Genomic DNA, 25,614 nt, shown 5'->3' on the forward strand with positions numbered 1-25,614 from the left:
CACAGTTGAAAATTAGATTTGTTTACTATGACCACAATTAATCACCTAATCTGTTAACTCTCAGAAACTGGTCTCCTAATTCAGTTGTGGCTTTGGGTCAATCAGACCTCTTCCTGTCAGAGATTTTCCTAGGGGACTTTTGATGGCTAGCCCCTTACCTGACACCCCCAAAACGCATACATGTTAGGGCTCCATGAGGACACCGGTGTTGTCATCATGACAGGTAAGGGATTAAGGAACTCACTTTCCTTTCTTTGCCTCTTATTTGTAAGAAATGTCTACATTTTTAAGTGTCACGATGGCCTCCCTCTCTCTTTCATTGTTACTTGACTTTTTTCCCCCCACATCTGGAAAGACAAACAAAACTTTTTACTGCAGTAAAGTATTCAAAACTCTGCAGGATCTAAGATTTTCACCACAAGTCAGATTTGACTTTCTACATCTGGCGGTCCTGTCCCACTTACGTGGGGGGGAAAAAAAACCCGTCGCTTGGTTAGACTGGTAATCAAAGCGCCATGAATGAGGTCCAGAGTTTCTTTGTGGGGATGGGAGAAACATAACAAAAGAATAACTGTCTCTCTCCGCAGCACTCTGAAGCCATTCCTCTCGGCTAGGCACATGACATCCTGTTGTAAATGTGCCAAAAAGCACCTGAATGACTCACCGACCTCAATGCATCCACTGATGAGAAGTTGTGTTTAGCCTGTAGCCAGAAAAAAAGAAAATATCTGCACAAATGCATGAAACAGTCCTGATCGAAATGTGGTCTCTGCATCGTCTGTTGCTAATTTCACCTCAGACTGAGATCTTTTTAACTGTTGCAATAAATTATGTAAATTCCTCTTATCAATGTGCATACTTATATTTAATATAAACTACTAAACTTAGCATACAGTATCTTTTTCATCTTTGCTAATACGATCTGGTTTAAAATTACTGTAAGTGGGGCTAATATTCCCAGAGAAAGAATTTCTTCAATAAACCCACAAGTGACGGATTGCTGCAGATTCATTTTGACATGAACACACTTTTCCACTCAGCTCCATAAGACTAGCAGCAGCAGCAAATAGAAAACATTTGGTAGAACTGCGGGTCTGATGACCTTATCATACAAACTACCTCTCAGTAAAGCACTTCTAAGAACAGTTGTTCTCAGTTGTGATGACTGAGAGTCAGAAAGGGCAGGAGCTTCTTAAAGACAAAGAGGCCAATTCCAAGGTGTCACATTACAAAGTCAAATTTCTTTTAAGCATTTTTATAACAACCAAAGGTAATATAGTTACCCGATTGTTCTATAAAATGGCTCTATGTGCCTGGAAAATACATAATGCCACCCCTTTAAGTGGATAATATACATCCATTTCATCAAGCACACATTTCTCTATTAAAAAGATAAAAACGATGTAATATTCTAATCTTAAATGTTGTGTTTTCATTTGCTGAAAAACATACAACATTGAAAACGTCAGTCCCAGTGTACTTAATCTACCTAATGTGTCTCACTCAGTAATTAAGTTTTCAGAAAAAAAAAAGGAAAAACTTTTTAATATTATAGTTCACTGGTATGAACCTGCATACCTGCCCTGGTCACTGAGGCCATTTCTAGAAATTTTATGAGCAGTAACTGGAAAACAAATAGGTTGGGTGTGATGGGGAGTTTGTTGTTCCACAAAATTTCACTTGGAAAAAAAAATACTACTACTGGTTTTACTGGTTTTGTTGCTTTGATAGAGGCTAGAATATATGTAATGTCAGACATTTATACATGCTCAGAACTGGGCTGAGGCATGAGCGAACTGAGCCACTGCTGGCACCCAGACCATCAAGAAACCCAACCCTCCTGTTTGACTATTGGAAACGATGGTTTCGGGAGGCTTATTCAAAAGATTTTAAATTGTTTAAAAATATATATTTTAAAATGCATAAAGAAAAGAACTTCATAGCCAATAAGTTACAACTATCCTTAACTGATTTAGACCTAACCAGTTAAACTTGGAAAAATGTTCAAGTTGTATTAAAACACTGCTAGTGTTGACTGTAGGGTGGTGAGTTTAACCCCATTTACTCCCAATTCAGAGTTTTCTTCAGGCCTCATTCACCACTGGGCCAGGCCCAGTGCACATAGTTAAACTAAAAAAAAACATTTTTTTACTATTTAAAAATATGCAGATATTCAGATTGTCTAAAAAGCTACACATAGATAGTTAATTAAGTAAAAGGAGATCATTTACATTACAGCCAAACAGACTTAACTTACTGAATGGACATAACCACAACAATAACCACATGTCTCTTTCAAGGAATAAAGGTTCTTAAGGGTGCCTTTCTTGTAGTTTCTGCCTCTGGGGACAGGCTATATTTCACTCTCTGTGCAGGAATGCAGCCATAAAAACAAGCTGTGTGGTTTTGAGAGCAAATTCAGGACTTCAGTAGCACAAAACTAAGATAATAAAGAATATAGTTAATGATTTAAAGTAAATATTAAAAATAGCCCCTTAAGGTGTTCTTTAATGACTAAAACCTGATTGACATATTTTTTTTTTTGGGCCACGATAAGATGCAGCATTTCTTCTGTTGTTTTATTGTTGCTAGTTCACAGACTTGCTAAACAGGTTGAGCCGCTCCGTGAGCAAAAAGTGGGGAAGTGCAAACACTTGCTGCTCTGCTCCTCCCATCTCTCATTCCTTGTCAGAACTGTGTGTGTGAAGGCATTGATCGTGGTGTGGAGCAGAAAGGTTGGAAAACCAGAGCGTGAACGTGTGAACCTATTGTGTATTACTACAAAAAAATAAATTATATTTCATTTTTGTCATTTGCAACACGTGACAAGTCATCCTAGTTAGAGGAACAAATTTACTATGATTCAGAAAACATTTTTTGTAGTTCTCTTAATCTGGAACTATTCATAATATAATATAATGTGAGCATGCCTGACAAATAAACACACAGGAATGTGAGATACTTTTTGCATAAATGTATGAACTCTTACATATTATTATGTTTTGCTGTTAAGTTAAGTTTTAAACAATCTGGAAATTGAAGTAGTTTTGTATATTGGCCAACGATTGAATATTTGGTACTTCTACTGCAGCATGGTTCAATAATAAAGAAATGGACAAAAATGATCCCCTTCTTTTTTTATTATTTCTGGGGGAAAACAACAACATAAAACATAAATAAAATAAAAATACAAACATAAAACAGACAATCACCCCTCCAAATTGGGGGATGTGGTTTTATTATCTTGCTTTATCTGATGACGAATCTCACATACTTATATGACAGAAATGAGGTTGGAAATGTAAAACCTTTTCGACTCATTTTCACCTTTTTATCTACCTCACGATGAAACGGGCTTAAAATAGGGAAAAAAGAAAAAAAAAAAAGAAAAGTAGTAAATAAATGATTGACATGCTAAACTCATTCTGATTATTGCATCAACAGCCTACATATGTATAAGATTTATTTATTTTTATTTTTTCTTCTAATTACCACCACCTGTGCTAAGGTCGATGCAGCATAAATTAATTTATAGGCTGCAGTTTTGCTGTCCCCGTCGTTATAAACTGCGTTGTCAGTAAAGGACTCGAAGTCTCTTTCAACGTTTTGCTCTTTTCACTCTTTTTGTGCTCAGTCAGAAAGTTCAGACTACTAGACAGAGCTGCATGGTAGTAGCTATCGCTCAACCTACCTTGACTGTCCTTTGACAGCTAATTGTGCAGTCCAACCTCTCTTTTTTTAATATAATTTAACCAACCAGAAAAGCCAAGGGGTTGGCCATGCTGCACAATAAGCCAATCACAAACGAGCACAGCAGTAGACTATGCAGACCATTTGTCTTACTGTACAGTATATCATGTTGGCTGTGGAGCGGCAGCGCGAATAATTGGTGTCACACCAACCGGTTTATTATGCGCAAGAAAATCAGATAATTTTCAGTTTTTGTAGTTATTGTTTGTTTTCCCCCTTTTGCAGAGAAACAAGGACGTTCTTTGTTTTCAAAGCAGGTGCAGTCGCTGTCAGGACGACTACTGTTGTTGATGTCATCCGCGGCGGAGCTGCAGCGACCTTCAATTCTTCAACGAGCCCAGGATAAACAAAGAGGGATTTAGTGCTTTTTCTTTTCTTTTCTTTTTGGGTCGCCTTTCGCTTTTGCCGCTTTCATCAGCTGGCAGGATGGGGCTCCTGCTGCATTGTCTCCTGCTGCTCGCCGTCTGCGCTCTCCCAGCCGGTGGCTTGGATTTCCAGCCGGGATCCAAAGCTCTCGGACAGCCGGTGTTCGTGAGGCGCTCCGTGGAGAGGAGAGCCGCGCAAATCGCGAAGAGGTCCCTGCCGTCGTGGCCGGGCGCATCGCACCACCACAGGATACGGCGAAGGAGCGTCGACCAGGGCGAGTCGTGCAAAAAGCACGAAGGGTATCAGAGCAAGTTAAAAGACAACACCCACAGTGTAAGTTACCATCAGAGGTCCTGTTTCAAGTCGCAGTCCGACAATTAAACTGCGCCTGGGGAGGGAGGAGAGTGCGCAGGTGCTTACCAGGTGCACGAATAGGCCTAATGTGCTGTTCCTGGTAGATAAATGGAGCTTTTTTATTTCATATTCTTAATTGCTGGATGTCACACGGGTGTAACTCTTTTCCATAGAGAAAGAGAAGGCCAGAAGCATAAGAGAATTAGGGCCTCTAAACTATCAGGAGTACCCCCCCAAAAAAGACTTAAATTGCTATATAGAGATCAAAAGTTAGTATTTGTTCATCAGCAATGGCCTGTGTATGTTTTGGTAATAATAAAATCAAATCACAGGCAAAGACATATCAAATTGTAAATGCAAATCAAAACTAAAGTGCACCTTTGCAGTTCCTCAATTTTTTCAGACTCTAAGTAGAGATGCTCTTGTTTATTGCCTCTGTTCAGTTGTATTTCCTGTAAGAATTTGGCACAGTGTAATAAAATCAAGTTAAACAACAGTCAGGCCTGTTTATGCATCCCAAAAGGTTGCACTAGTATCTGCGACACACATTTGTTTTCCTTCTGGACCACACAGCATCCATTTGTTTTCTCTTCTGCCCTGAAAGCCAAACTGCCTGAACGCTGACAGGAAATTTGAAACCAGTTGAAATCCTTGTGACTGACGATGTGTTGGTTATTTTGTAATTAAAAGCTGTGCTTGTGCTGGGGAAGTTGGAGCACTTCAGAAGCAGGAAGTGTTGTTAGGTAGCAGAGACAGAAACAAACAGCAACAAAAAAAAACTAACCAGGAAGACCAGCTCATAAATCTACTCTTCAAAAACAAAACCAGAGACTAAATAAGAACCATGCGCTGCTTATTTGCCTGGCTCACCGGTGCCATGTGATCAACTTTGCATGCCGTACTTTGTATACTTGGCTCCAGTAATCTCAGGCCGAGAGAGTTCCTCGAAGCTCAGCCTCGTCTTTCCGCAGAGGTTACCATCCAGGTCCCACCGGCACCGGCCTGCTTTCGGCATGAACAGCTCTCAGCACAGTGTGTGATGAGTAATGGGCCCACAAATTGTTGTTTAGGAAATGAATCTTGAAGAGGCAGCAGGTCTCCGTTTGACAGTGAATGCAAAAGTATACTTGATAAAGGTGATTCTGTCTGCTTTCTGAAAACTTTATCTGCTGCTAACTTATGAAAATTAATAAACATTATAGAAGAAAATACCCCAAGGTATTTTAAAATAAGTGTAGGCGTGTTGTTACCAGTTTCAAAGTAGTGGTCGGTTATCAGTGTACTGTTGACACTGTTCATAGTCAGTCAGCGGGGTTAAACAATGCTATCACACTTTCCTTCTCACGAACAAGAAAAGCAAAAATGGCTGTTTGGAAATATCACTTGGTGAAAAACATGAAGAGACATGATGTGGAAAAAAGGACCCTTAAAATTTACCATCCATTACCTTTAAGTACGGCTGTTTGAAAAGCTCTGGCTGGCAGCAAACGGCAGCATATCTGTGAAGCAGGTCGGCTACTGGATCAGGTAGCCCAACAATTAATACCATCTTGTTACATGTATGTTAATTTATGAGGAACAAAATAGCTAAACAGTATTAGCATCTGCATTATAATCACTTGGAAACTTGTCCTTATGGTCTATGAAAATCAAAATTACAGTAAGTATCCATCCATTGCTCTCAAAGTGTGCTGTAAGCAGAATCGGTGGTACTTGGGCTGTGTTCAATCACACTCAATAAATGTTTGTAAGTTAAATGAAAACATATATAGTGTGTTATAGTTGAGAGCTAACCAGGAACACGTCTAGGTGGCTAAAGGTGCTGTGTTTCATTTACCTCATCTGACATCTGAACTTGAAAATGACTTAGTCTCATTAATCACACACACTCACATGCAGATGATTGTATGAATACGTGTTGGTAACTGTCCCATTTCTGCCAGCTACTGCATGTGATAAGGATGTTTACATTCATCCGATTAAGCTACTCTTCAACAATTGTTTGTTCTCTTTTTCCCAGTATACACTGAACGACCTGAGTGGCTCCGTGTCACTGGCCTGGGTTGGAGATGGCACAGGGGTGAGTGTTGTACGCATCAGGTCAAGATCGAGTCAAATATGTTTGGTTCTTTTAGTGTAAGCCAGTCTGCAGGCAAATATGAAAATGTATTTTTTTGTCACGCGAGAGTTGTATGACATTACTTGTGTGTCCTTGAACCGTTGTTCTTCGCAGGTCATACTGGCTTTGACCACATTTCAGGTGCCTATCTTCTTGTTGAGATTCGGCCAGTCCAAACTCTACCGTAGGTAGGTCTCGTAAACTCACCCGTTAGGAAGTTGGCCTGCTGCGTGTCAGATTACATCTCATTGTTGTTGCAACTTCTTCTCCGCCAGTGAGGACTACGGGAAGTCGTTTGAGGACGTGACCAACTTAATCAACAACACGTTCATTTCAGCGGAGTTTGGCATAGCAATCGGCCCTGAGAATTCAGGCAAAGTAAGCCACATCCTCTTCCTTGCCACTGCCTCATCTGGTTGTTTTTGACTTGTGTAGACAGAAGCACTGCAATGGTGTCTGAACAGCAACATTTGAACTCTGGCTTTTAGGTGATCCTGACAGCTGAAATCTCTGGAGGAGATGGGTATCGGATTTTTGCCTCCAGTGACTTTGGGAAGACTTTTGCCCACCTGAACTTGCCTTTCAATCCCATGATGCAGATCTCATACAACCCTGAGAACTCCAATGTGCTGGCAGTCCTCAGCATGAGGGTAAGAAGTGCATGCAGAAGACTTTTAAGGAAAGAAACAAAGTTGGTTGGACAGTAATAATGCTGAAAGCCCAATTTGTTGGAGCAATTATGATGCAACTAAAAAGGACTTGAATTAAATTCAATTCAAAAAAACTTATATTAATCCCAAATGGAAACAACAAGCACTGTTGTTCTAAGCCCAAATTTCCTTTAAGAATAAAATAATTTAGGTTCTTGTTAGATGATTAGCTAATGACTAGTTAGCTCTAGCAGAGAGGCTGAGGGGCTTTTAGCACAAAATCAAAAACTAAATGTTTCATAGCAGTGCTAAATAAACTAAATATCATTAGTGCTCATTGTTATTAGTTTGATATTTTTTCAATGATTTTGCTAAATTACACTCGACTTTTCTTGAATATGTGTTTTAGAAAAGTAGATTTTTTGCTAACAGACAAATCAACCAGTTTGAGATCAGAAGTCTGATCTCAAACTTCTGCTTAACATCCTTCTAATGCAGAAGTGATGATGGTTAAACAGTTCAGGAAATGACAAAACCTGCTCCGAATTGCTTAAAACTGAAGATCGTTTTAGAATTTTTAGGAAATCTTTTTTTAAAACTTGCTCCTCTTTCACTTTTAGTTAGCAATGGTGAGAACTACTTTCTGTTTCTCCAAACTTATAGTCTTAAAATGTCATCTTTTATATAGCTTGAAATCTATGTTTGACTTTAAAAAGTATTCTACAAATAAAAACACACTTAAAAGACATTTTTATTTAAAAAAAAGGAAAGTTTAGTTTTTAATTCTTATTCCGAAAAAGATTTGGGACACCTGTAGTTTGTAATTAGTTACCATTTAGACTTGCCCATGTCTAAACTAGGTAAGTTTAGACATGGGCAAGTCTAAATGGTCAGTTGTATTATTCATGATTTTTTGTAATTTTATACTTTCATCTAGAGAAAAAGGTAAATGTGAAATACATGTGAGAATTAGGTTGAAGAAGGGAGTGACTCGACGTGGAATGACCCAATTTATTTATGAGACTTAAACACCACTTTGTTTGCTTAGTGTTTATTTATTAACACACTCTGGGGTTTATGAGCTGGTCTTTCAACTTTAGCTTGAACCTCACAAAAGTTTATTTTTTATTTTGTATGAATTCTTGAGTTAATAATTATTTCCTTTCTCAGAATGAACTTTGGCTTTCGGAAGATTTTGGACGCAACTGGAAGAAAATCTCCGACATGGTGTGCCTTTTTAAATGGTGAGAGACGGTTGACACTGAACTCATTTAATATCCACTATAGTTTGATGTGTAGAAGCTTTTATAATCTGTGGTGCTGTTCTTTCATTTTCGGCTGTAATAAAGCTTCGGTATAGGAAGACAGTTTAGTTCCTACTCTCTGCTGTGGTGTGAGGTGAATAAAACAAATATTTTCAAACCATAGACTAAATGTGGTTGACACATACTGAATGTGCTGAAGTTATTCTCATGCATTGAATCAGATTCAACTCTATTCTGAAATAAACTAAATAGTCTGCATCAGCCGCCAAACATGCAGTAAAACTGGATTGCTCGGCTGGTGCCAAGCCCTTCTTGAGTCCAGGGATGTTTTCAAACACATTTCCTTTTGCTTATCGCTTTGCAACCTTTGTGTAGCACTTTAGTTTCAGTTTTAAGGCTGTAACGAGTCGTCTGACGTGTGGAAAATGGCGTTCACAGGAGCTGTTTCTCTGAGGCAGAAGCTTTTCTTTCTTAATCAAAAATGACACGTCTGAGCTGGGAGCATGAAAACATGGTGCCTTGCTAAAGTATTCATACCCTTAAGTTTAACTAAACTTAAAGGATGCATGATTTTCAATGCTTTTTAAAATACAAATAAATTTAAAAAACGGTTTCGTACAACTTTATTGAGCCTCCATTTATTCTGATACCTCTAAATAAAATGCAGTGCATCTCACTGTCTTTAGAAGTTACCTAATTTGAACATATATGAATTAGTTGTGCATTGATTGCAGCTTTCTGACCGATCGCCAATTACCGATCTTTTAAAAAGCCGAACTTACCGATTCCGATTTTGGCTGATACCATTTTTTTTGTCTGAAATGTTGCTCAATAGATCAGGAAAGTTGTTGAATTGGCAACAATGGGGACACCGATGTCATCAACCCTTTGTTGACATCGGTGGATAAGATCGGCTTCACGTGTAAAAATCGGCCGATCACCGATCTCTCAAAATTAAGGAAATCAGCACAGATAAATTGGTGCACCCTAATACGAATCAATACAACCTCAGCATAAATCCAGTTTTATTTGCTAGGGAACATTGGTGAACAAACAGAGACCAAAGAGCACAGCAGGCAGATCACAGAGAAGTTCAGTTTAGTTCAGTTCAGATGATCCTCTGATGGCAGATAGTAGAACTGCAACAACAGCAAAAACCTACTGAGAAATACGTGGCCAGTTAAAATGACAGAAGAAGAAGAAGAGCATAGATCAAAGAAGCAGCCAAAAGGCTTTTGATTACCATGCAGAAGTTGCAAAGGTCAGGTAGGAAAATCTAGTGACAAGACAGCCATCAGTTGTGCCCTTCACAAATGAAGCCTTTATGGAAGAGTAGTAAGTTTAAAATTTTAAGTTTTAAATTAAACTTAATGGTTGATATTTAGAAGTCTGTGTGGCAAACAGAAAAGTAACTGTGGTCATAAAGTGAGGACACCAGCAACATTTGAAATACTGCGAAGCCAACTTTTTTTGCTGAACCAACGCTTTTGGCCTTGAAGGTTTTATGCAGACACTTTAGGCAAAGTTGAAAATTTTGGAAAGCTACCTGAACGCACCGACATGGTGATGGCCATGCGTTCCTCCTGCTGGAACGAATGTGGCGGTCAGAGTTGATGGGAAGACGGACGGAGCTAAATTCACAGCAGTCCCAGAAAGAAACTGGTTAGACGAGGCTTGTTTTCCAAGAAGACGATCCATTTTAAAATAATTCTAGACAAAAATGTCAGTCTTTTTTATGTACAAAGTTGGAAAAGAATTATCCTCAAGCTGTAATTTCAGGAAAACGGTGTTCCGCAGAGCATAATTTTAGAGGAATGATAACAAACTTTTTAAAAAAGTATCAACACATAATGTCCAACAAAATGCTTAGTGGTTGTAATGTTAAAAAACATCTTAAAAAGTTAAATTGGTTTGAACATGCAGTATATCAAACTTCATTGTAGGTAATGCCTAGACATTTTGCTCAGTCCACAAATTGCTTTACTTTGCATATTTATAATTATTAATCAATCTCTTAAGACTTTCAACTGTGTTTTATTTACAACAGCGGAGAAATAAGTGAAACAAAGTAACTTTTCCCTTACTCTGACATTGTAACTCGTAACAATGGGAACAAAGCTGTGTGTAACCTATTTTTCCTCACAAAGCGTCTCTTCTTTTGTCTCCATTTCCATGTAGGGGAAGAAAAAATACCATCTTCTTCACAAGCAGCCAAAATGGATCCTGCAGTAAGTGATTCCTCCCCAAGCAAAATTGAAACATGCTGGGCTCCAGCATTTCACTCCTTCTCCAGTTTTTCTTTTCATACTTTGATGTGGCTAAGCTAAGCGTAGTTAAAAGTATCTTAGGTGTCTAGAGGACAGGATAAATGATTCCAACAATTGCATCCAGCGATATTATAAAATGTATCAAGATGGTAAAAGTTGATGTCAGATGAGGCGAGGAGTTGGTCAAAAATGCTACATGCTCTGACTGTTTCACATTTCAATATTTCTGACGATTTCAATGACCTGCCTCCATGATTCAGGTGACAGGGGAATGTTGCAGCTAAAGAGAACCACAGACTTGGGTAAAACCATCAAGACTGTTGCCAGCAAGATCTTCTCTTTTGGCCTGGGTGGACGCTTCCTCTTTGCTTCAGTAATGACGGGAAAGGTCAGTGTAAAAGAATTTATTTAAGGCTGTGTGATTAAAACATCAGAGGAGACCTTTAGTTGTTTAGGCCTTTAGGTTGGTAACAAAATTCATTCTTCGGGTATTTCCACATCTAGATTAAAAAGAGAAGTTATTGACGTACAATGCCAACATTGCACATGAGGAAGTATCACACTTCTCCCATAAACTTGATAGAGAAATGTACATTACAAGTGCCTTTTAAAAATATCTTTCGCTATTTGATGTGTTCATCAGATATTTATCAGAACCGTCTGAAATGTCACCTACATGGGGAAGCTATTTGCATAGGATGCACACGTTCCTTAGAAACTGGGAATTTTTTTTTTTAAACTTTAGAAAAAGTCTTATTGATTCCCTCCTCCCCCAACTCTTCCTTTGGTTTTCATTTCTTCAGCAAAAAATGTCAGTAAGTTTTCATTCAGAAAAATGGAGTTGATAAGTTTTTTCTGAACAAAACGATAACACTGACACTGTCAGTGTTTATGGGATCCAAACTAGAGTTCCTATGTTTTAAATGATGCTCTTTAAATGAGCTTGTCTCTGACCTGAACTCCTTCTGCTTCTTTGTCCATGCAGGGCACTATGAGGATGATCCACGTGTCTGTGGATCAGGGTGAGAACTGGAACATGGCTCAGCTCCCTCCGGTTGGCCATGAGCAGTTCTACTCCATCCTGGCAGCAAATGACGATATGGTCTTCATGCATGTTGACGAGCCTGGAGGTCAGAGCAAGCAGTTACTCAGATGTTTAATAAAATAGTATTGGTATGGAGCTCTTGTAGACATGGGTATGTTTGATAATGGTGCAAGGGAATTACTTTTGTAAGTAAATTATTAAGTAAATAAAACAACAACAAAAAAACAGCATTCAAATTAGTTACCTTGTTTATCCGGTTTTGCACATGCAAAGCTTTGCCTGTGGTATTGATTGTCAAATTTGATAACATGCTCATATCAGTTTTATCTTGCACCAGCAGACCATGTAGTTGTTTCTTGTCATTTTTGACACTATCAGGACTTTAACAAACCCCGTTTTCAACCGATCCCTCTAATACCCTTTGGGCTGATGCCATTTAGATTTTCCTGCATATCTGTTTTCGGCGCCTACATACTCCAGTTGTAACATCATTACCCTATCGTGTTTATTTTTAGATCCTCATCAGGTCCTGTGTGATCTTCTTTTACAGATACTGGTTTTGGTACAATTTATGTTTCGGACGATCGAGGCACGGTCTACTCCAAGTCACTGGAGCGTCATCTTTATACGACGACGGGGGGCGACACCGACTTCACCAACGTCACTTCCCTGAGAGGAGTCTTCATCACCAGTGTGTTGGCAGAAGGTACTTTGTGTTTCTAAGTATGCAGATGCTGGAATAACTCACACCCGTCTTACATGTATTCACATTTTCTCACAAAACAAATGTCAAAGTATAACTGTGAAGTGGAAGAACAAAAATGCGAACAAATATTTTGTAGAAGCACCGTTCGGTGTAGACGGAACTGCAAGCCTTTTGGGTTATGTCTCCACCACATTTGCAAATTTAGAGGTAGAAACATTGCACATCCTTTCTTGCTAAATGGTTCATATTGGATTGTTTTAACTCAACCTAATCCTCCAATCAACTCCAGCAACCCATGTAGTCCTACATACTTTTAGCTTTTAGCTTTGGTCTGTCACATAAATTGCCACTCAAGTTTGTAGCTATAATATCACAAAATGTGGGAAGGTTTAAAAGAAGGGATGTGAATACTTTAGCAAAAGACTGTGGCAGCCTTCAGATTCTTCTTAGAAACAGACTCACACACATTGCTCCTCCACTACACACCCTCAGAAGTGTGTGAAGTAAATATTTAATTAGACACTCGCTGTTAGACCCATTTCTCATCCCTGCTTTTGCATTGTATTGATTTGCCTGTTTATGTGTTGAATTTATTGAATCAAGCTTTTTTTTTTTGCCAACATTATTCCTGGCTTTCGCCCTCGGCTACCTGTAAATGCGTTCTCCTTGTGTTTTTTTTAATTTTTTTTATTTATTTCCAGATACCTCTGTGCAGTCTGTGGTGTCCTTTGATCAGGGAGGAGAGTGGGTTCCCCTGCAGAGACCTGCCAACACCAAGTGTGACGCTACAGCCAAGGATCCAGACAAGGTATAATTAGACAAAGCATTGCCGTGTTTATGTTCTCAATGTTTTTGCGCATCTGCAGGTTCAGGTGTGATTCTAACCTTTGCAGCAACCGCATATCACTTTGGATTGTGTTTCTCTTGAATCTACAGTGCAGTCTCCACATCCATGCGGCTTACAGCATTGCTATGAAGCTGGACGTCCCCATGCCGCCCCTGACGGAGCCAAACGCTGTGGGTCTAATCATAGCTCATGGTAATCATGTTGACCCTGTAGGACAGAAATGTTTGAAACAAACCCGATTGCTTTTGGCGCTCTGAGCATTTTTGACGTGTTTTTTTCAGGCAGCGTCGGGGACGCCATCTCTGTGATGAAGTCGGATGTTTATGTGTCCGATGATGGAGGCTACACCTGGATAAAGGCTCTTAATGGGCCCCATCACTACGCCATGCTGGACTCAGGAGGGCTGCTGGTGGCTGTGGAGGACAATGGCAAACCCATCAACAAAATCAAGTGAGTTGTTTAGTTAAAATGAATGTAAAGCCTGGGGTGATTTGCTTCTGTAGCTTTTGTGATTGGATAGATAAAATATTTGGCCTCTCACTTATACACCAACGAATCCCTCTCTGCAGGTTTTAAGCCTGTACTAAACAAGCCTGTAATTACAGGATTTGCTACTAATTCAGATGAATCGTATAAATATCAATGCTTTGTGCAAGCGAGCTCCACCCTGTCCTTTCTTCGACTTTCATACTTTTATTCTAGATTTTCAGCACTCTTTAACCTTCCTGACAGATTTTCCACCGATGAAGGACAGTGCTGGAGTATTTATGAATTCACCAAAGAGCCAATCTCGTTCACGGGGCTGGCTTCAGAGCCGGGAGCTCGCTCCATGAATGTCAGCATCTGGGGCTACAAAGATTCCCTGATCACCCAGAACTGGGTCTCCTTCACCATCGACTTCAGGGAACTGCTCACCAGAGACTGCAAGTCATGCAATAAAAGAGATTACTCCTAATTCCTAACTGCATGTCTTCAAGGATTTTGACCTTACTTATGATTTTGTAGGTAACGACGATGACTATGTGCAGTGGTTGGCCCACTCTGATGACATCAGTGACCCGACAGACGGCTGCATGCTGGGTTACAAAGAGACGTTCTTGCGGCTCAGAAAGGACTCCGTTTGCTGGAATGGACGTGATTACACTGTGAACACACAGCCAACTCCATGTGCATGCACCCTGGACGACTTCTTGTGGTGAGATACAGAGAAGGTGTTTCTGTTCTTGTTCAAACCTGAAAAGTGGTTTTGCAAATGTTCACGGCTCTTGAGCTATGCCACAGTTTGTCACCTTGCAGCGGCTAATGTACTCTAATAAGATTTTTATGCAAGAGATGACAACAAAATAGTTTCTAACATGTGAAGTAGAAGAAAGCTATGCATGGTTTTCAAAATCATTTACAAATAAAACCTGAAAAGGGTGTCATGCATTGTCATTCAGTCTGTAACACAATCCCCTGAATGAAATCCACTTTAACAGTGATGGTCCACCTAAACTGGAAACCAGGGAAGGAGTGCATTAATCAGAAAAGGGCATCCAAGAGAACCACAGCTCAGGAGGGAGAATCTGTTGACGGGATAATTATGAGTCACGTACTCTGGTAATTTAAGGAGGAGCGGCAAATAAAATTGTTGAAATAGCACCAAATCCTGTTTTCAATCCAAGTACCGTGTGTGTCTAAAAACTACCACTGCATCATCCTGAGCACGTCGTCCCCACAGTGACACACAGTAGTGGAAGCATCAGGTTTTGGGAAAACCTTTCCTTAGTAAGGCAGCAAGGCCAGAGATTCTGCTTGTAGCAGAATATGAATTATCGTCACACATTTCAGATTTTTTTTTATTCGAACAAACAAAAAAAGAAAACCAGGAGTATTTTTTTTCTCTACAAAGCTGTTATATGGAAAATAGTTAAAGGGTATGAATACCTTATTGATAAGAGAGTATTGATCCTGATATTGTGTGACTCCTTGCAGTGACTTTGGATACTCGCGTAAAGAGAACAGCTCTGAGTGTGTGGAGCAGCCGGACCTGCAGGGCAAAGTGTTGGAGTTCTGCCTGCATGGCAAAGAGGAGCAACTGCAGACCAAAGGGTAAGGTTTCAGATTCTGTCAAATTCGAGTTTAATTACATCGCTACGGTTCACTTCCCAAGTGATGTATAAGCATCACATGAGTTAGCTCTGTACTTTGGACATTAATGTTCCAGAACTTGATTTAGCTGGTTTCTAAGTGAGTAATCTCTGTTGGTTTCTGGAAAATTTGTTCAGTATTGGTGGAGATTTACGTGTTGCATTGTTGATTTAGCTGAAGCCATACTAGGTACAAGGAGGAAGTTTGTGTTTTGTGTCAGTGCTTGACAATTAGTTCCTTAAAAATAAGGAACTAATTGCCATGCAGAAAGAGGTGAAAGGAAACTAATGAGGGTCACAGTGAAGCTTGTTGTAAGAGTGAATTTTACTCAAAACTAAACATTTGGCAAGTTTTACTGACATACTAGTCCATCTCTAATTACTATATAGCTTAACAATTATTACTGCACATTGTATTTGCAAGGAACAGCAGATAATTAAGATATGTGTACTAAGGATTTAAATTTTTTTCTCTTATATTGTTTTTTGAAGTCAGTTAAAAAGATTAGTTGTTCTTTTCTTATGCGCAAATCCCTGAACACCTATTAGACACGTTCATGCTGGACAACTCTAAAATAATCTGTGTTTTGGTCCTCAGGTACAGGAAAATCCCTGGAGATAAATGTGAAGGAGGACAGATGCCTCAACGTAAAGAGATTGACCTCAGTAAGAGGTGTGTCAGTGATCTTGTATCTCCAGAGCTTCAGGTTGGTGCCTCTGCGAAAGCAAACCGCAGTCATTTGTTTATCTGTGGTCTGGTTTTGTGTTTGCATTTCTCACATTTCTGTCCGTTTGTGTTTTCTGCAGACAGACGGTCACTCCTCCAAGTCTGTGGCCATACTGTTAGCGGTCGTCGTCGTCATGCTGCTGAGCGTCGCAGCAGGAGTGGTCTTTGTCAGGAAGTACGTCTGCGGCGGCAGGTTGGTGTCATTTACCTTATAAACCACAGGCCTAATGTATCCTCTCCTCACATTTTGAATGGCTTTTGGTTTCCTGACAGTCTTTTTAATGTGTTCTGCAGGTTTTTGGTGCACAGGTACTCTGTGCTGCAGCAACACGTTGAGGACAACGCTGCAGACGGGATAGATGAGCCGCTGGACACCAACCACGCCCCCAACGGCAAAATAGAGTTTCACGATGACTCTGACGAGGTATGTCGGAAAAAACTGTTTTCTCCTTAACATAACGTAAAATATCTCACACACACGCAGTCTTTGGGTTTTCTACACTAAATGTAAGCTGGTTTCTTTCTGTATAGAATTATAAATACTGAGCAATTAAAGTAAACTAAAGAGTACATGAAGGTTTTTATTTGCAGTAAGCAGAGAAGTGCATCCTTTTTGCATCACCTTCTTGCAGGTGACGAATATGTGGAAAAGGATTGCATTTTTAATTTTAACTATGGTGAATGTGTGATTTTTATAGTGCATCACTTCCTGAACTGTTGGCAATATCACTGGACTATTGTAACAGCCTTGTTTATTTGTTCCAACTGCATCTAATACAAAATACAGAGTCTTATATTGTCACTGGTTTTTAAATACTTGAACAAATTTCTTAAGTTCTAATATTTCTCGTTAACGGTAAAAAAGCAGGTTAACTTTTAAAATCCTGTTGCAAAGTATTAAGGTGTCTGCTCCTCAGTATGTGGAGGAATGTGTAGTGGGAGTTAAACATTAGGGTGATGGCCTTTTTACCACTCTGAAAGCTTTCCAACCTGAAAGCCTTGGAGCTTATCACTAAAGATAAATCATCAACACACCAGTGGAAACATTCAGAAAACTGGTCAGCAATTCGGGTTTCGCTGCTTTGATGCCAATAAAGGTTATGTTTGGAATTGAGTCATTTTACTTTATTCAATTTTTTTTTTTTTTTTTTTTTGTGTGTTGAATTTATAAAAATGTATATTAATCTACCAGAGGTATGAACATCTGCAGAGTCCTCCAGGGGACATGGGAATTTATTTTCTTTTGCGTTCCCTCGCAATAATCTACTGATCAGTTATAATTGAATACTGTAAGACCTTTTTACGGTGTACTTTCTTCCTTAATACAAGGTTATGTGAGGTTTTTCCATGTATGTTAATATCTCTTTGTGAAATATCTGACATTTGATATATATATTTTTTTTTAATATAGAAAGGCACCACAAACCTATGATGTAAACAGAAACTTTCCATAAGTAGGAAAGAAATAAAAATACATCCAACTATTTGGACTATTTCTGAATTATTATTGCGGGTAATAAGTCATCTGACAGTTTTAATTGTGTCTCTGTTGTGTTTGTAGTCTGAATGTTTTAAAGGGCTGCTTTCAGTGCCGTTCCATCTTAGCCTTAACGGACATAAACAGGCAGTAAATAAATCGATTTTCAGTCAGTGTTTTGGACCAAACGTGTTTACTATTATTAAATCTTTGGTGCAAAAAACTGATTGAAAGTCGATTTATTCACTGCATGTTTATGTCTGTTAAGGTTGAGATGGAACTGAACATGAAAACGGCCCTTTAGACCATTCAGACAATCAGCACAACAGAGACACAATCAAAACTGTCAGATGACTTATTACCCCACGATAACTCGGAAATAGTCCATATTAGGATGTATTTTTATTTCTTTCCTACTTACGGAAAGTTTCTGTTTATATCATAGGTTTGTGGTGCCTAAAGAAAAAGATATAAAACTTCAGATATTTCACAATAAGATATTAACGTTCATGGCAAAACCTCACATAACCTTATATTAAAGCAGAAAGTACGGCAGCCACCGTAAGAAAGGCTTACAGTATTTAATTTTGCCACATGAACTGATCAGTACAGTATTGCGAGGGAACGCAAAAGAAAAAATTTCCCTCGTGTCCCTGGAGGGCTCCGTAAACATCAGAACTGTGCATGAAATGTAAATAATTTAAATAAAACCTGGTGGCCTTTAGCAGAAAACTGAAAATCAATCATCATGATCCAAAACAGTTTGACGACTGATCACAGAAGAAATATAAGAGTTGAGTTAATTTTAAGGCTTTTTACACATCTTTAATTTTAAGGCTTTTTACACAGCTATCATTGGTAGCAATGATAGCTACCAATCAGCATTGAGGATTCTGTATATTTGCAATTACGCAATAGTAAGCATTGATTATAACTTTTTACTAACCCACTATCTCATAATAAACATATGACATTGTGATAATTTATTTAACAATTGAAAAAGTGCAATGTTTTTTTTTTTTTTTTTATTAAAGTGAAACCAGGATTATATTTGTTCAAATTCAGATCATTGCTTGTTCTAGCTAACTACTGGCTGAAAAATTTGCTCTGTTTCGATGCAAATGCTTAAACTTTCATTACTTTTAACATGAGCGTTCCATCCAACGATCCCTCAGTTGTGTTTGTTTGGCTGGAACACTGAAGTCAGTGTTTCAGCGTCTCTGGAGCCACTGATTGTTCTGGCCAGCTTCATTCTGAGCAGAGGTAAGACTCGGCTCGGGTTAATTTATGAGTAAACATGTAGTAACCCGAAGCGGACATTGCCTCACCCAGACTCAACACTGAAGCTCTGCAATGCGACACCAACCTTTAAAAAGGCGACACAGAAACTAGTTATCTTCACACTCTGAAGGGATCTTGGAGGTTAGACATATGTACGTCACTTGTGAAACAGAGTTGGGTGTGTTTTTGTGTGCAGTGTCTTATTTACCCACAGTGTTGGTTCTGGCTTCAGTGCTATGCTGTCTTGTGTTTGTGCAGGATCTGCTTGAATAGCAGGCGCCACCTCTTAACCAAGCGAGCAACAGGTTGTCCCGCAGCCAGCCGCTGTTCCCGTCACTCTCCTCTCCAGCTACTTTTTCCTTCCACCCTCTGATGTAAACTTCAGCCTCAGCGACAGAGACTCTCCTGTCATTGGCTAAGTCAAATGAATGTAAGAAGGTTTCCTGAGAGCTAATGCCGCAGTTGGGGAGAACCATGAAAGAAGTCGTGTTTAAGGTGTCGGTTGTACTGAGTAAGTTTTAAACTTTCAGTTATTTATTTCACTAAATGAAGAAACAGCTGAGCTGCTGAGAAAATTTGACTAGCGCACTAGGAATGAAGGAAAAGTGAGTTGTATAAAGTCTCCTCTGTTTTACGGGTCCTGCCTCTTCCATTTCCTTGAAGTGCTCCTGGAAATCTTTTTTTTCACTTTTGAAGAGTTGTCTTGTACATAAATACTGTTTTCCTTTAACGATTTCAATCAGATATCAATTTGGAGATTTGGGGCCACAACTGGCCTCTAGCTAATATTAATCTTCACAGATGAGTCGAGTCTTAATCCCTTCTTTTATCGAAGTATTTTCCCAAATTGTTTCCATGTTTGTAGAAATTTTGCCCGTTGGTGAAATCTTCCACATTTCTCTGTGTTCTTGGAGTGCAAGTATGTAGATCTTTGCACTGTGGTGAAGAAGTAAGAAGAGATGCACCGATCAGAGTTTTTCCGGCCAATACTGATTCCTATTTTCTAATTTTGACCGTTTTTTTCCCCCAGTTTGACTACATCACATAAGTTAGTAGTTTTAATGCAGTTTTATTTAAGAGGTGGAAATATTGAATCCAACAAAAAATAAGGAAATTATATTATCTACATTTAAGCATATTTTCCTTTCCTTTCTCATTTTTAATAAAGACATTACGTTGAATGCTTTTGACTGATATATTAATTGGCCGTAAATTATGTGAATTCTTAGATTTGACGCATTTAACAGGGAAAATAGGAAATCATATTTTCCAGTATTTGCTTTACCAATCACCAATCGGAGCATCGGCCTGTTTCCGGTCTCTTGCTGATTGATCGGTGCATCTCTCATAATAAGGCATCTCTATGAGGTTTGATAGCAATAACCTGTGAAGATTTTGTATGTTTAAGACATTGTCCATGCATGACAAAACATCTCTTAGAGTTGTTGGTTGTCTTGTTAAAGCTCAGACTGCAGTTCTAACTACTGAAAGCACAAAAGCCCCCTTGTACGTTCGGCATTTGTCGATCATTTTTCCTAAACGAGACCTGTTGTAACAGTAGTGATCGCTGTCATCCTATATACCTGTGTTTGTAATAATCTGAGCAGTTTTTATACTAACTTCTACAAAATATGTGACATATCTTTTGCATTAACTAGAAAACCAAATGCATAAAAAAAAAAATTGGCGATGAAAACATAACAGCAATGCAAAGAAGGTAATTAATTGTGTAAATGTTGTAAAGCATAATTACTGTAGCCTGGTAGGGGTTGGATGAGCTGCAATACAAACGTTAATGTTTGTTTCTGGTTGCGTCTTTTACACTGTTTTATCTGTAACCATGTCAACCACGTCTCTGATTTGTCTTAAAAACATTTTCGCACAGTCTTGTTTTAAATAGGTTTACATTATTTATAACCAGCTGGTGTAGAGTGCAGTAAATTGGATGTGGTTAAACAAGTGCCTGGTGTGATAATCTGACATGTGGCCGGCGTCCACCATCTTATTAGTTTTAACCGTTAATGTCGGTGACAACTCCAAGCTTCACTTATTACCCTGATAAAGACTCCTGGCGCAGTAAATATCTATTTTATACAGGTTAGTGCTAAACTGCATGTAAACAATACTTAACTCTAAAAGGTTTTTAAGCAAAAACTATTTTTGGGGGCTGATATTAAAATTGGTTCTGGTTCAGACGGTTTGACAAGAAATTAAGTTCAAAAGAGAAAAAGGTTACTATGTAGCTGCATTACACTGGAAAATAAGATCTATTTAATGAAGCTTTATTGCATTGTGTTAAAGAAAACACGTTTTCCTTGCATTTTCGAACTGATGTATCAATTTTAAAGAGTCTTTGTGATTGGTTGTGTAAATATTCAAGTTTGAACATTTGTAACTGCTGTTTCTCTTTACTGTGTATTGGAGGCTCTTTTCTTTGGGTTTGGCAATAAAGTCGTGTTCCTCTTTTTGTGTTTACTTATTTCATGTGAATACCATCAGCTTAAAAAAAAGTTTATTAATGGTTTAAAATCTTGTATACTGGAATTTAAATGTTGTGTTTCTAAGGTCTTAAATGCACTTTAAGTTCTTTAAAGTTTTGTTGTCACTGTCGACAGTTGATGTAATAGCCTCCATATTGACATTATGCTAATTTAAAAACCTTATTAGAGTAGAAATGCACACAGAAGTCAGCTACTAGTCAATACATTGTATCTGGTTTAAGCAATAGTTGTATTTTTGGTTTTGGTATGTATACATGTCTGTATAACATGTAATGGACATTAAAAAAAACATTTTTTACACTTTCACAAATAGCTTGTATGTAAAAACTAAATCTGTATTTGACATTACAATCACAACTTTCACTGTAATTTCTTGGGATTTTATGTGATCGGCCACAATGAAGAGTGTGTTTTAAAATGGAAGGCGTAGAATTTGAAATCTGAAGTATGGCATGCATTTATACTCACCCTTTATTCTCATACTCCAAAATAAACTCTGAAACCACTGATTGCTTTCTTCAAACATGCAGAAATCAAGATGCACTTTAGCAACTGGAGATTTCTGCAGGTAGGCAAATTAAACACAACACCTGCAGGATGTGGTTATGCTGCCTCAGACTGAAGTTGCTGCTATGACTTCTTCCTGCGATAAATGATACTGATATGGGTGTGGCATAACACAAGGAACTCTGAATGAGTGTGTCTGAATAATGTATTTCAAAATGTCTTATTAAACCCTGATGAGGTTGAGACATGTGACACTGGAAATGCTTAAATATACTCATTAATCTCTGATCCTGACTTTGAACATCTGCAAACTCTGTGTATTAACAGTTTGTTTTTAGCTTTATTTGGCCTCGGTCCAAATAAAGCTAAAAAATAATTTGAATAGGGAAATTTAAGAATGACACTTAATAGTTTTGGAGCAAAACACTTGTCATCTAGTGTTACTGGGCAAGGAAGTTAAATCTACACCTTCAGCAAGCATCCATTATTTAAGAGTATATCTATGCAAATTATACCACTGAATGACTCATTTTCCTTCTATAAATATTAGATAAGAATTTAAATCTAGGGAGAAGGAAGATTCAGAAGTTTTTGTAGAGATAACAGCCTGTTTTCCCTCAAGCTGAATGGCTTAACATGTTCTCTCATATGTCAAAAACCTTTTGCAAGGTTCTCTTACATATTTTCTGAGAGCTGAATACAATTTTTAAAAAAACATATCTAACTTACTTTCCCTTCATTTAGGTGTTACTCTGAGTAAATCAGTTTGATTAAATTCTAATAAAATGTGCAGCTGTAATGTGAAAAGCATTAATACTGCAATACAGCACATGAAAAAAAAAACCAAATATATATATATTTAAAAAGCTAAAAGAAATGGCTTCAATATAAAACTAATTCCATGGATTTTGATCATTTCTAAGAAAATTATTTATTACATTAATTTCAGTGTACAAATCATCTTCATTCAGCATTTCAACTCATTCTGTCCTCAGGTTCTATACAAAAAGTTTCCCTCTGCATCAAAGAAATCGTTCCCCACCTGCACCACAGGTGCGGGTTTATCCATGTCCAGAATCTCCTCAAGGTCCTCCTCTGTCAGAACCTGCCCATCCCAGCTCTCCTCCCACTCCTCATCCTCCTCTGTTTCCTTTGTACTAAAACCATCCCTGTCTACTGTTGACCCCTTCACTCTAGCCTCTTTGTAAGTCCCAGCTGGTAGCTTTGCAGGCTGAACAGGAACAAGAGATGCTGAACCTTTACTTTGAAACACCTGAGCCGGAGCAGTCTCAGAAATCAGAGCACCTTCTGTCTGTCTAGGTATGAGTGTAGCTGGTGTTTGACTTTGAGGAAGCTTCAGTTTGTTCTCCTGCCTCCTGCTATCAGAAGGTAACACCTGCTGGCTGAGTCTAACCATCACTTTAGCATCCTGTTTGACTTTTCTGTTGGGAGAGGGAGTAAACTTGCTCTTCAGGACCCTCAGGATGACGTCTTGGGAGACAGAGAAGCCCTCAGCGAGGCGCTCGATCGTCCACTCCTCTGGCTGCTCTTGCTTCAAATATCTGAAATAAGTGTGTGAAAAGTGTCAGCAATCTAAAGAGTCATGTTTGCTTTTGCTTCTACTAAACAAAAGTTATTTAGAGCCACAAAACCAATATTACTTTTTGTATAAGAGTAGAATCAACACTCACCATACACAGGTTTTGGTCTAATGGTAAAAATTCACCTCAATTTTGCCTCTATTTTTAGGTTTTTGGTGAAAAAAAAAGTAGCGCACACACTACACTGAAAAAAAGAGACCATCACCTTATTTGCTCAATAGCATCCCACGTTAGTTTCCTCTGTGGGGCTCCTGGTGGAGTCATTTTCCTTCTTATCATATCAAACTTCACTGATCGCTGTCTCTTTTTCTCCTTGCTGAAAAGAAACATAAGATAAGCTGCTTACAATGATCACGTTTGCATTCAGAATATGTTTTGGAGTTGTAATAATAATGTATAATGGTCATTACTCCAGCACATCCTGGAGCTTATCCTCCAGCCCCTCCAGCTCAGGCTCTACGTCATCGTCGAATCTGGACGTTTGTGGTCTGGTTCCGTCTCCGCTCACATGGTTCTGTCCCACCCAGACTTTGCTGCTGCCTCTGCTGGAGAATCTGACGCCGTTTAAATAAACGGGGGAAGCCAAAGAGGGAGCAGAAAACCTAAAGAGGAGGCAGCAGACCTGAAACGGTCGGGCCATGCTCATAGGCGGACGGGCTTCATTCGAGTGCAATAATAACAAAAAGATTAGATTTTGTCAGTCGGCAAAAACTAAGACGGAATGAACAAAGAATAGTTTGCGATAATGCAAAGCGTGCGTTTATCTTATCTGAGAATAAACACGAGACTTGGCTAAAGCTCAGTGCCTCCTTCTGACTTCACATGCACTCTTCACAGTGTGACTACTTCCGCAAACACAGCTCAGTGCTATGAACTAATGCAAGGCTGCCACCTAGCGGTACGGAGGACAGTTGGTGTCTACAACATGAAATTGTAGTGCCAACGTAAACCCGAAAGAAATTGATTTTAGCCAGGTCCAAACGTGCCAAATTTGAATGAGCTTGCAATTAAATAATTGACACGTGACATTGAATTAAATAAATATAAATATGCGAATACTTATTTAAATATTAAACAACTTGTTGAATAAATTATTGAATAGATGTAAATCACTACACAATAATGAATGAAAAGTTAAAATAGCTAAAAATCACTTGAAAATTGTTTAAGTACTTTACTCTAATCTTCACCATTACATAATTTAAACTGTTAGTGTGATTCTGTATGTCACAGGTGTCAAACTGTGACATAGGGCAGGGCAGTGGTGCAGGGCAACTTTTAGATGTGCTGCTGCTGAATAGAGCGGCAGACCTGAACAGAATAATTAGGTCACTAGTAAGGCTGTAGAGAACTTATCTACACAAGAAGGAGGTAATTAAGCGATTTCATTCCAGTGTTTTGTACATGTGGCACATCTAAAAACTGCAGGACAGTTGCCCTTGAGGACTGGAGTTTGAGACCCCTGCTCTAAATAGATCATGACCAGAGCTTGGTACTTAGTTCAATTTATCTGAGTTGTTTATAATGTATATATTTATAATTAACTGTTTCATTGTAAATGGTAATGAAGGAACTATAATAATAATAATAATAATAATAATAATAATAATAATAATAATAATAATAATAATAATAATAATAATAATAATAATAATAATAATAATACGTTTGAGAGATAAAACTTAGTATTTTTAATAATTTGATTATTTACATTTTCATTTTCTTTAATATAACATTTCAAAATAAATCTAATAAATTAATTAATGTATTGGGACACCTTTGGTCCTTAGTTGTTTTTTTTTTTTATGTCCGATTGTATCCTACATGTGAATGGAGAATTCACAGCAAATTAACAAACAGTGAACACCAAATAATGTCCATGCCAGGTGTCAATATGTCACTACTACAAAACAATGCATATTGGTTGCAGTAAAATTTTAATTTAAAGGCACCTAATGATTCGTAAGTGTAGCACCATCCAGTGGTAGGTAGGGGTACTGCACGTTTATACGTCCCCTGTAG

The 25,614-nt window shown here is 38.4% G+C and overlaps 2 protein-coding genes across 2 annotated transcripts; one reads left to right on the forward strand and one right to left on the reverse strand.

The window, feature by feature from the left end:
- Window positions 1-3,836: 3,836 nt before the first annotated feature.
- LOC102237523 (sortilin-like) lies at window positions 3,837-21,448 on the forward strand. Its single transcript, XM_005801337.3, has 20 exons — window positions 3,837-4,449; window positions 6,491-6,550; window positions 6,704-6,777; window positions 6,865-6,967; window positions 7,078-7,239; window positions 8,410-8,483; window positions 10,683-10,732; window positions 11,032-11,159; window positions 11,757-11,901; window positions 12,367-12,522; window positions 13,224-13,330; window positions 13,459-13,561; window positions 13,651-13,819; window positions 14,102-14,292; window positions 14,375-14,564; window positions 15,344-15,460; window positions 16,097-16,205; window positions 16,306-16,418; window positions 16,520-16,649; window positions 19,242-21,448. Exons 1-20 carry the CDS (start codon window positions 4,177-4,179, stop codon window positions 19,254-19,256), a joined length of 2,469 nt encoding a protein of 822 aa, XP_005801394.1. The 5' UTR covers window positions 3,837-4,176; the 3' UTR covers window positions 19,257-21,448.
- Window positions 20,499-24,446, reverse strand: ngrn (neugrin, neurite outgrowth associated). The gene is made up of 3 exons (XM_005801388.3): window positions 24,003-24,446; window positions 23,798-23,908; window positions 20,499-23,553 (listed from the first exon to the last, which is right to left on the reverse strand). Exons 1-3 carry the CDS (start codon window positions 24,236-24,238, stop codon window positions 22,983-22,985), a joined length of 918 nt encoding a protein of 305 aa, XP_005801445.1. The 5' UTR covers window positions 24,239-24,446; the 3' UTR covers window positions 20,499-22,982.
- Between the last annotated feature and the right edge of the window lie 1,168 nt (window positions 24,447-25,614).

The sequence above is a fragment of the Xiphophorus maculatus genome, chromosome 1 (genome assembly GCF_002775205.1).
Source record: "Xiphophorus maculatus strain JP 163 A chromosome 1, X_maculatus-5.0-male, whole genome shotgun sequence".
In the NCBI taxonomy this organism is placed as follows: Eukaryota; Metazoa; Chordata; class Actinopteri; order Cyprinodontiformes; family Poeciliidae; genus Xiphophorus; species Xiphophorus maculatus.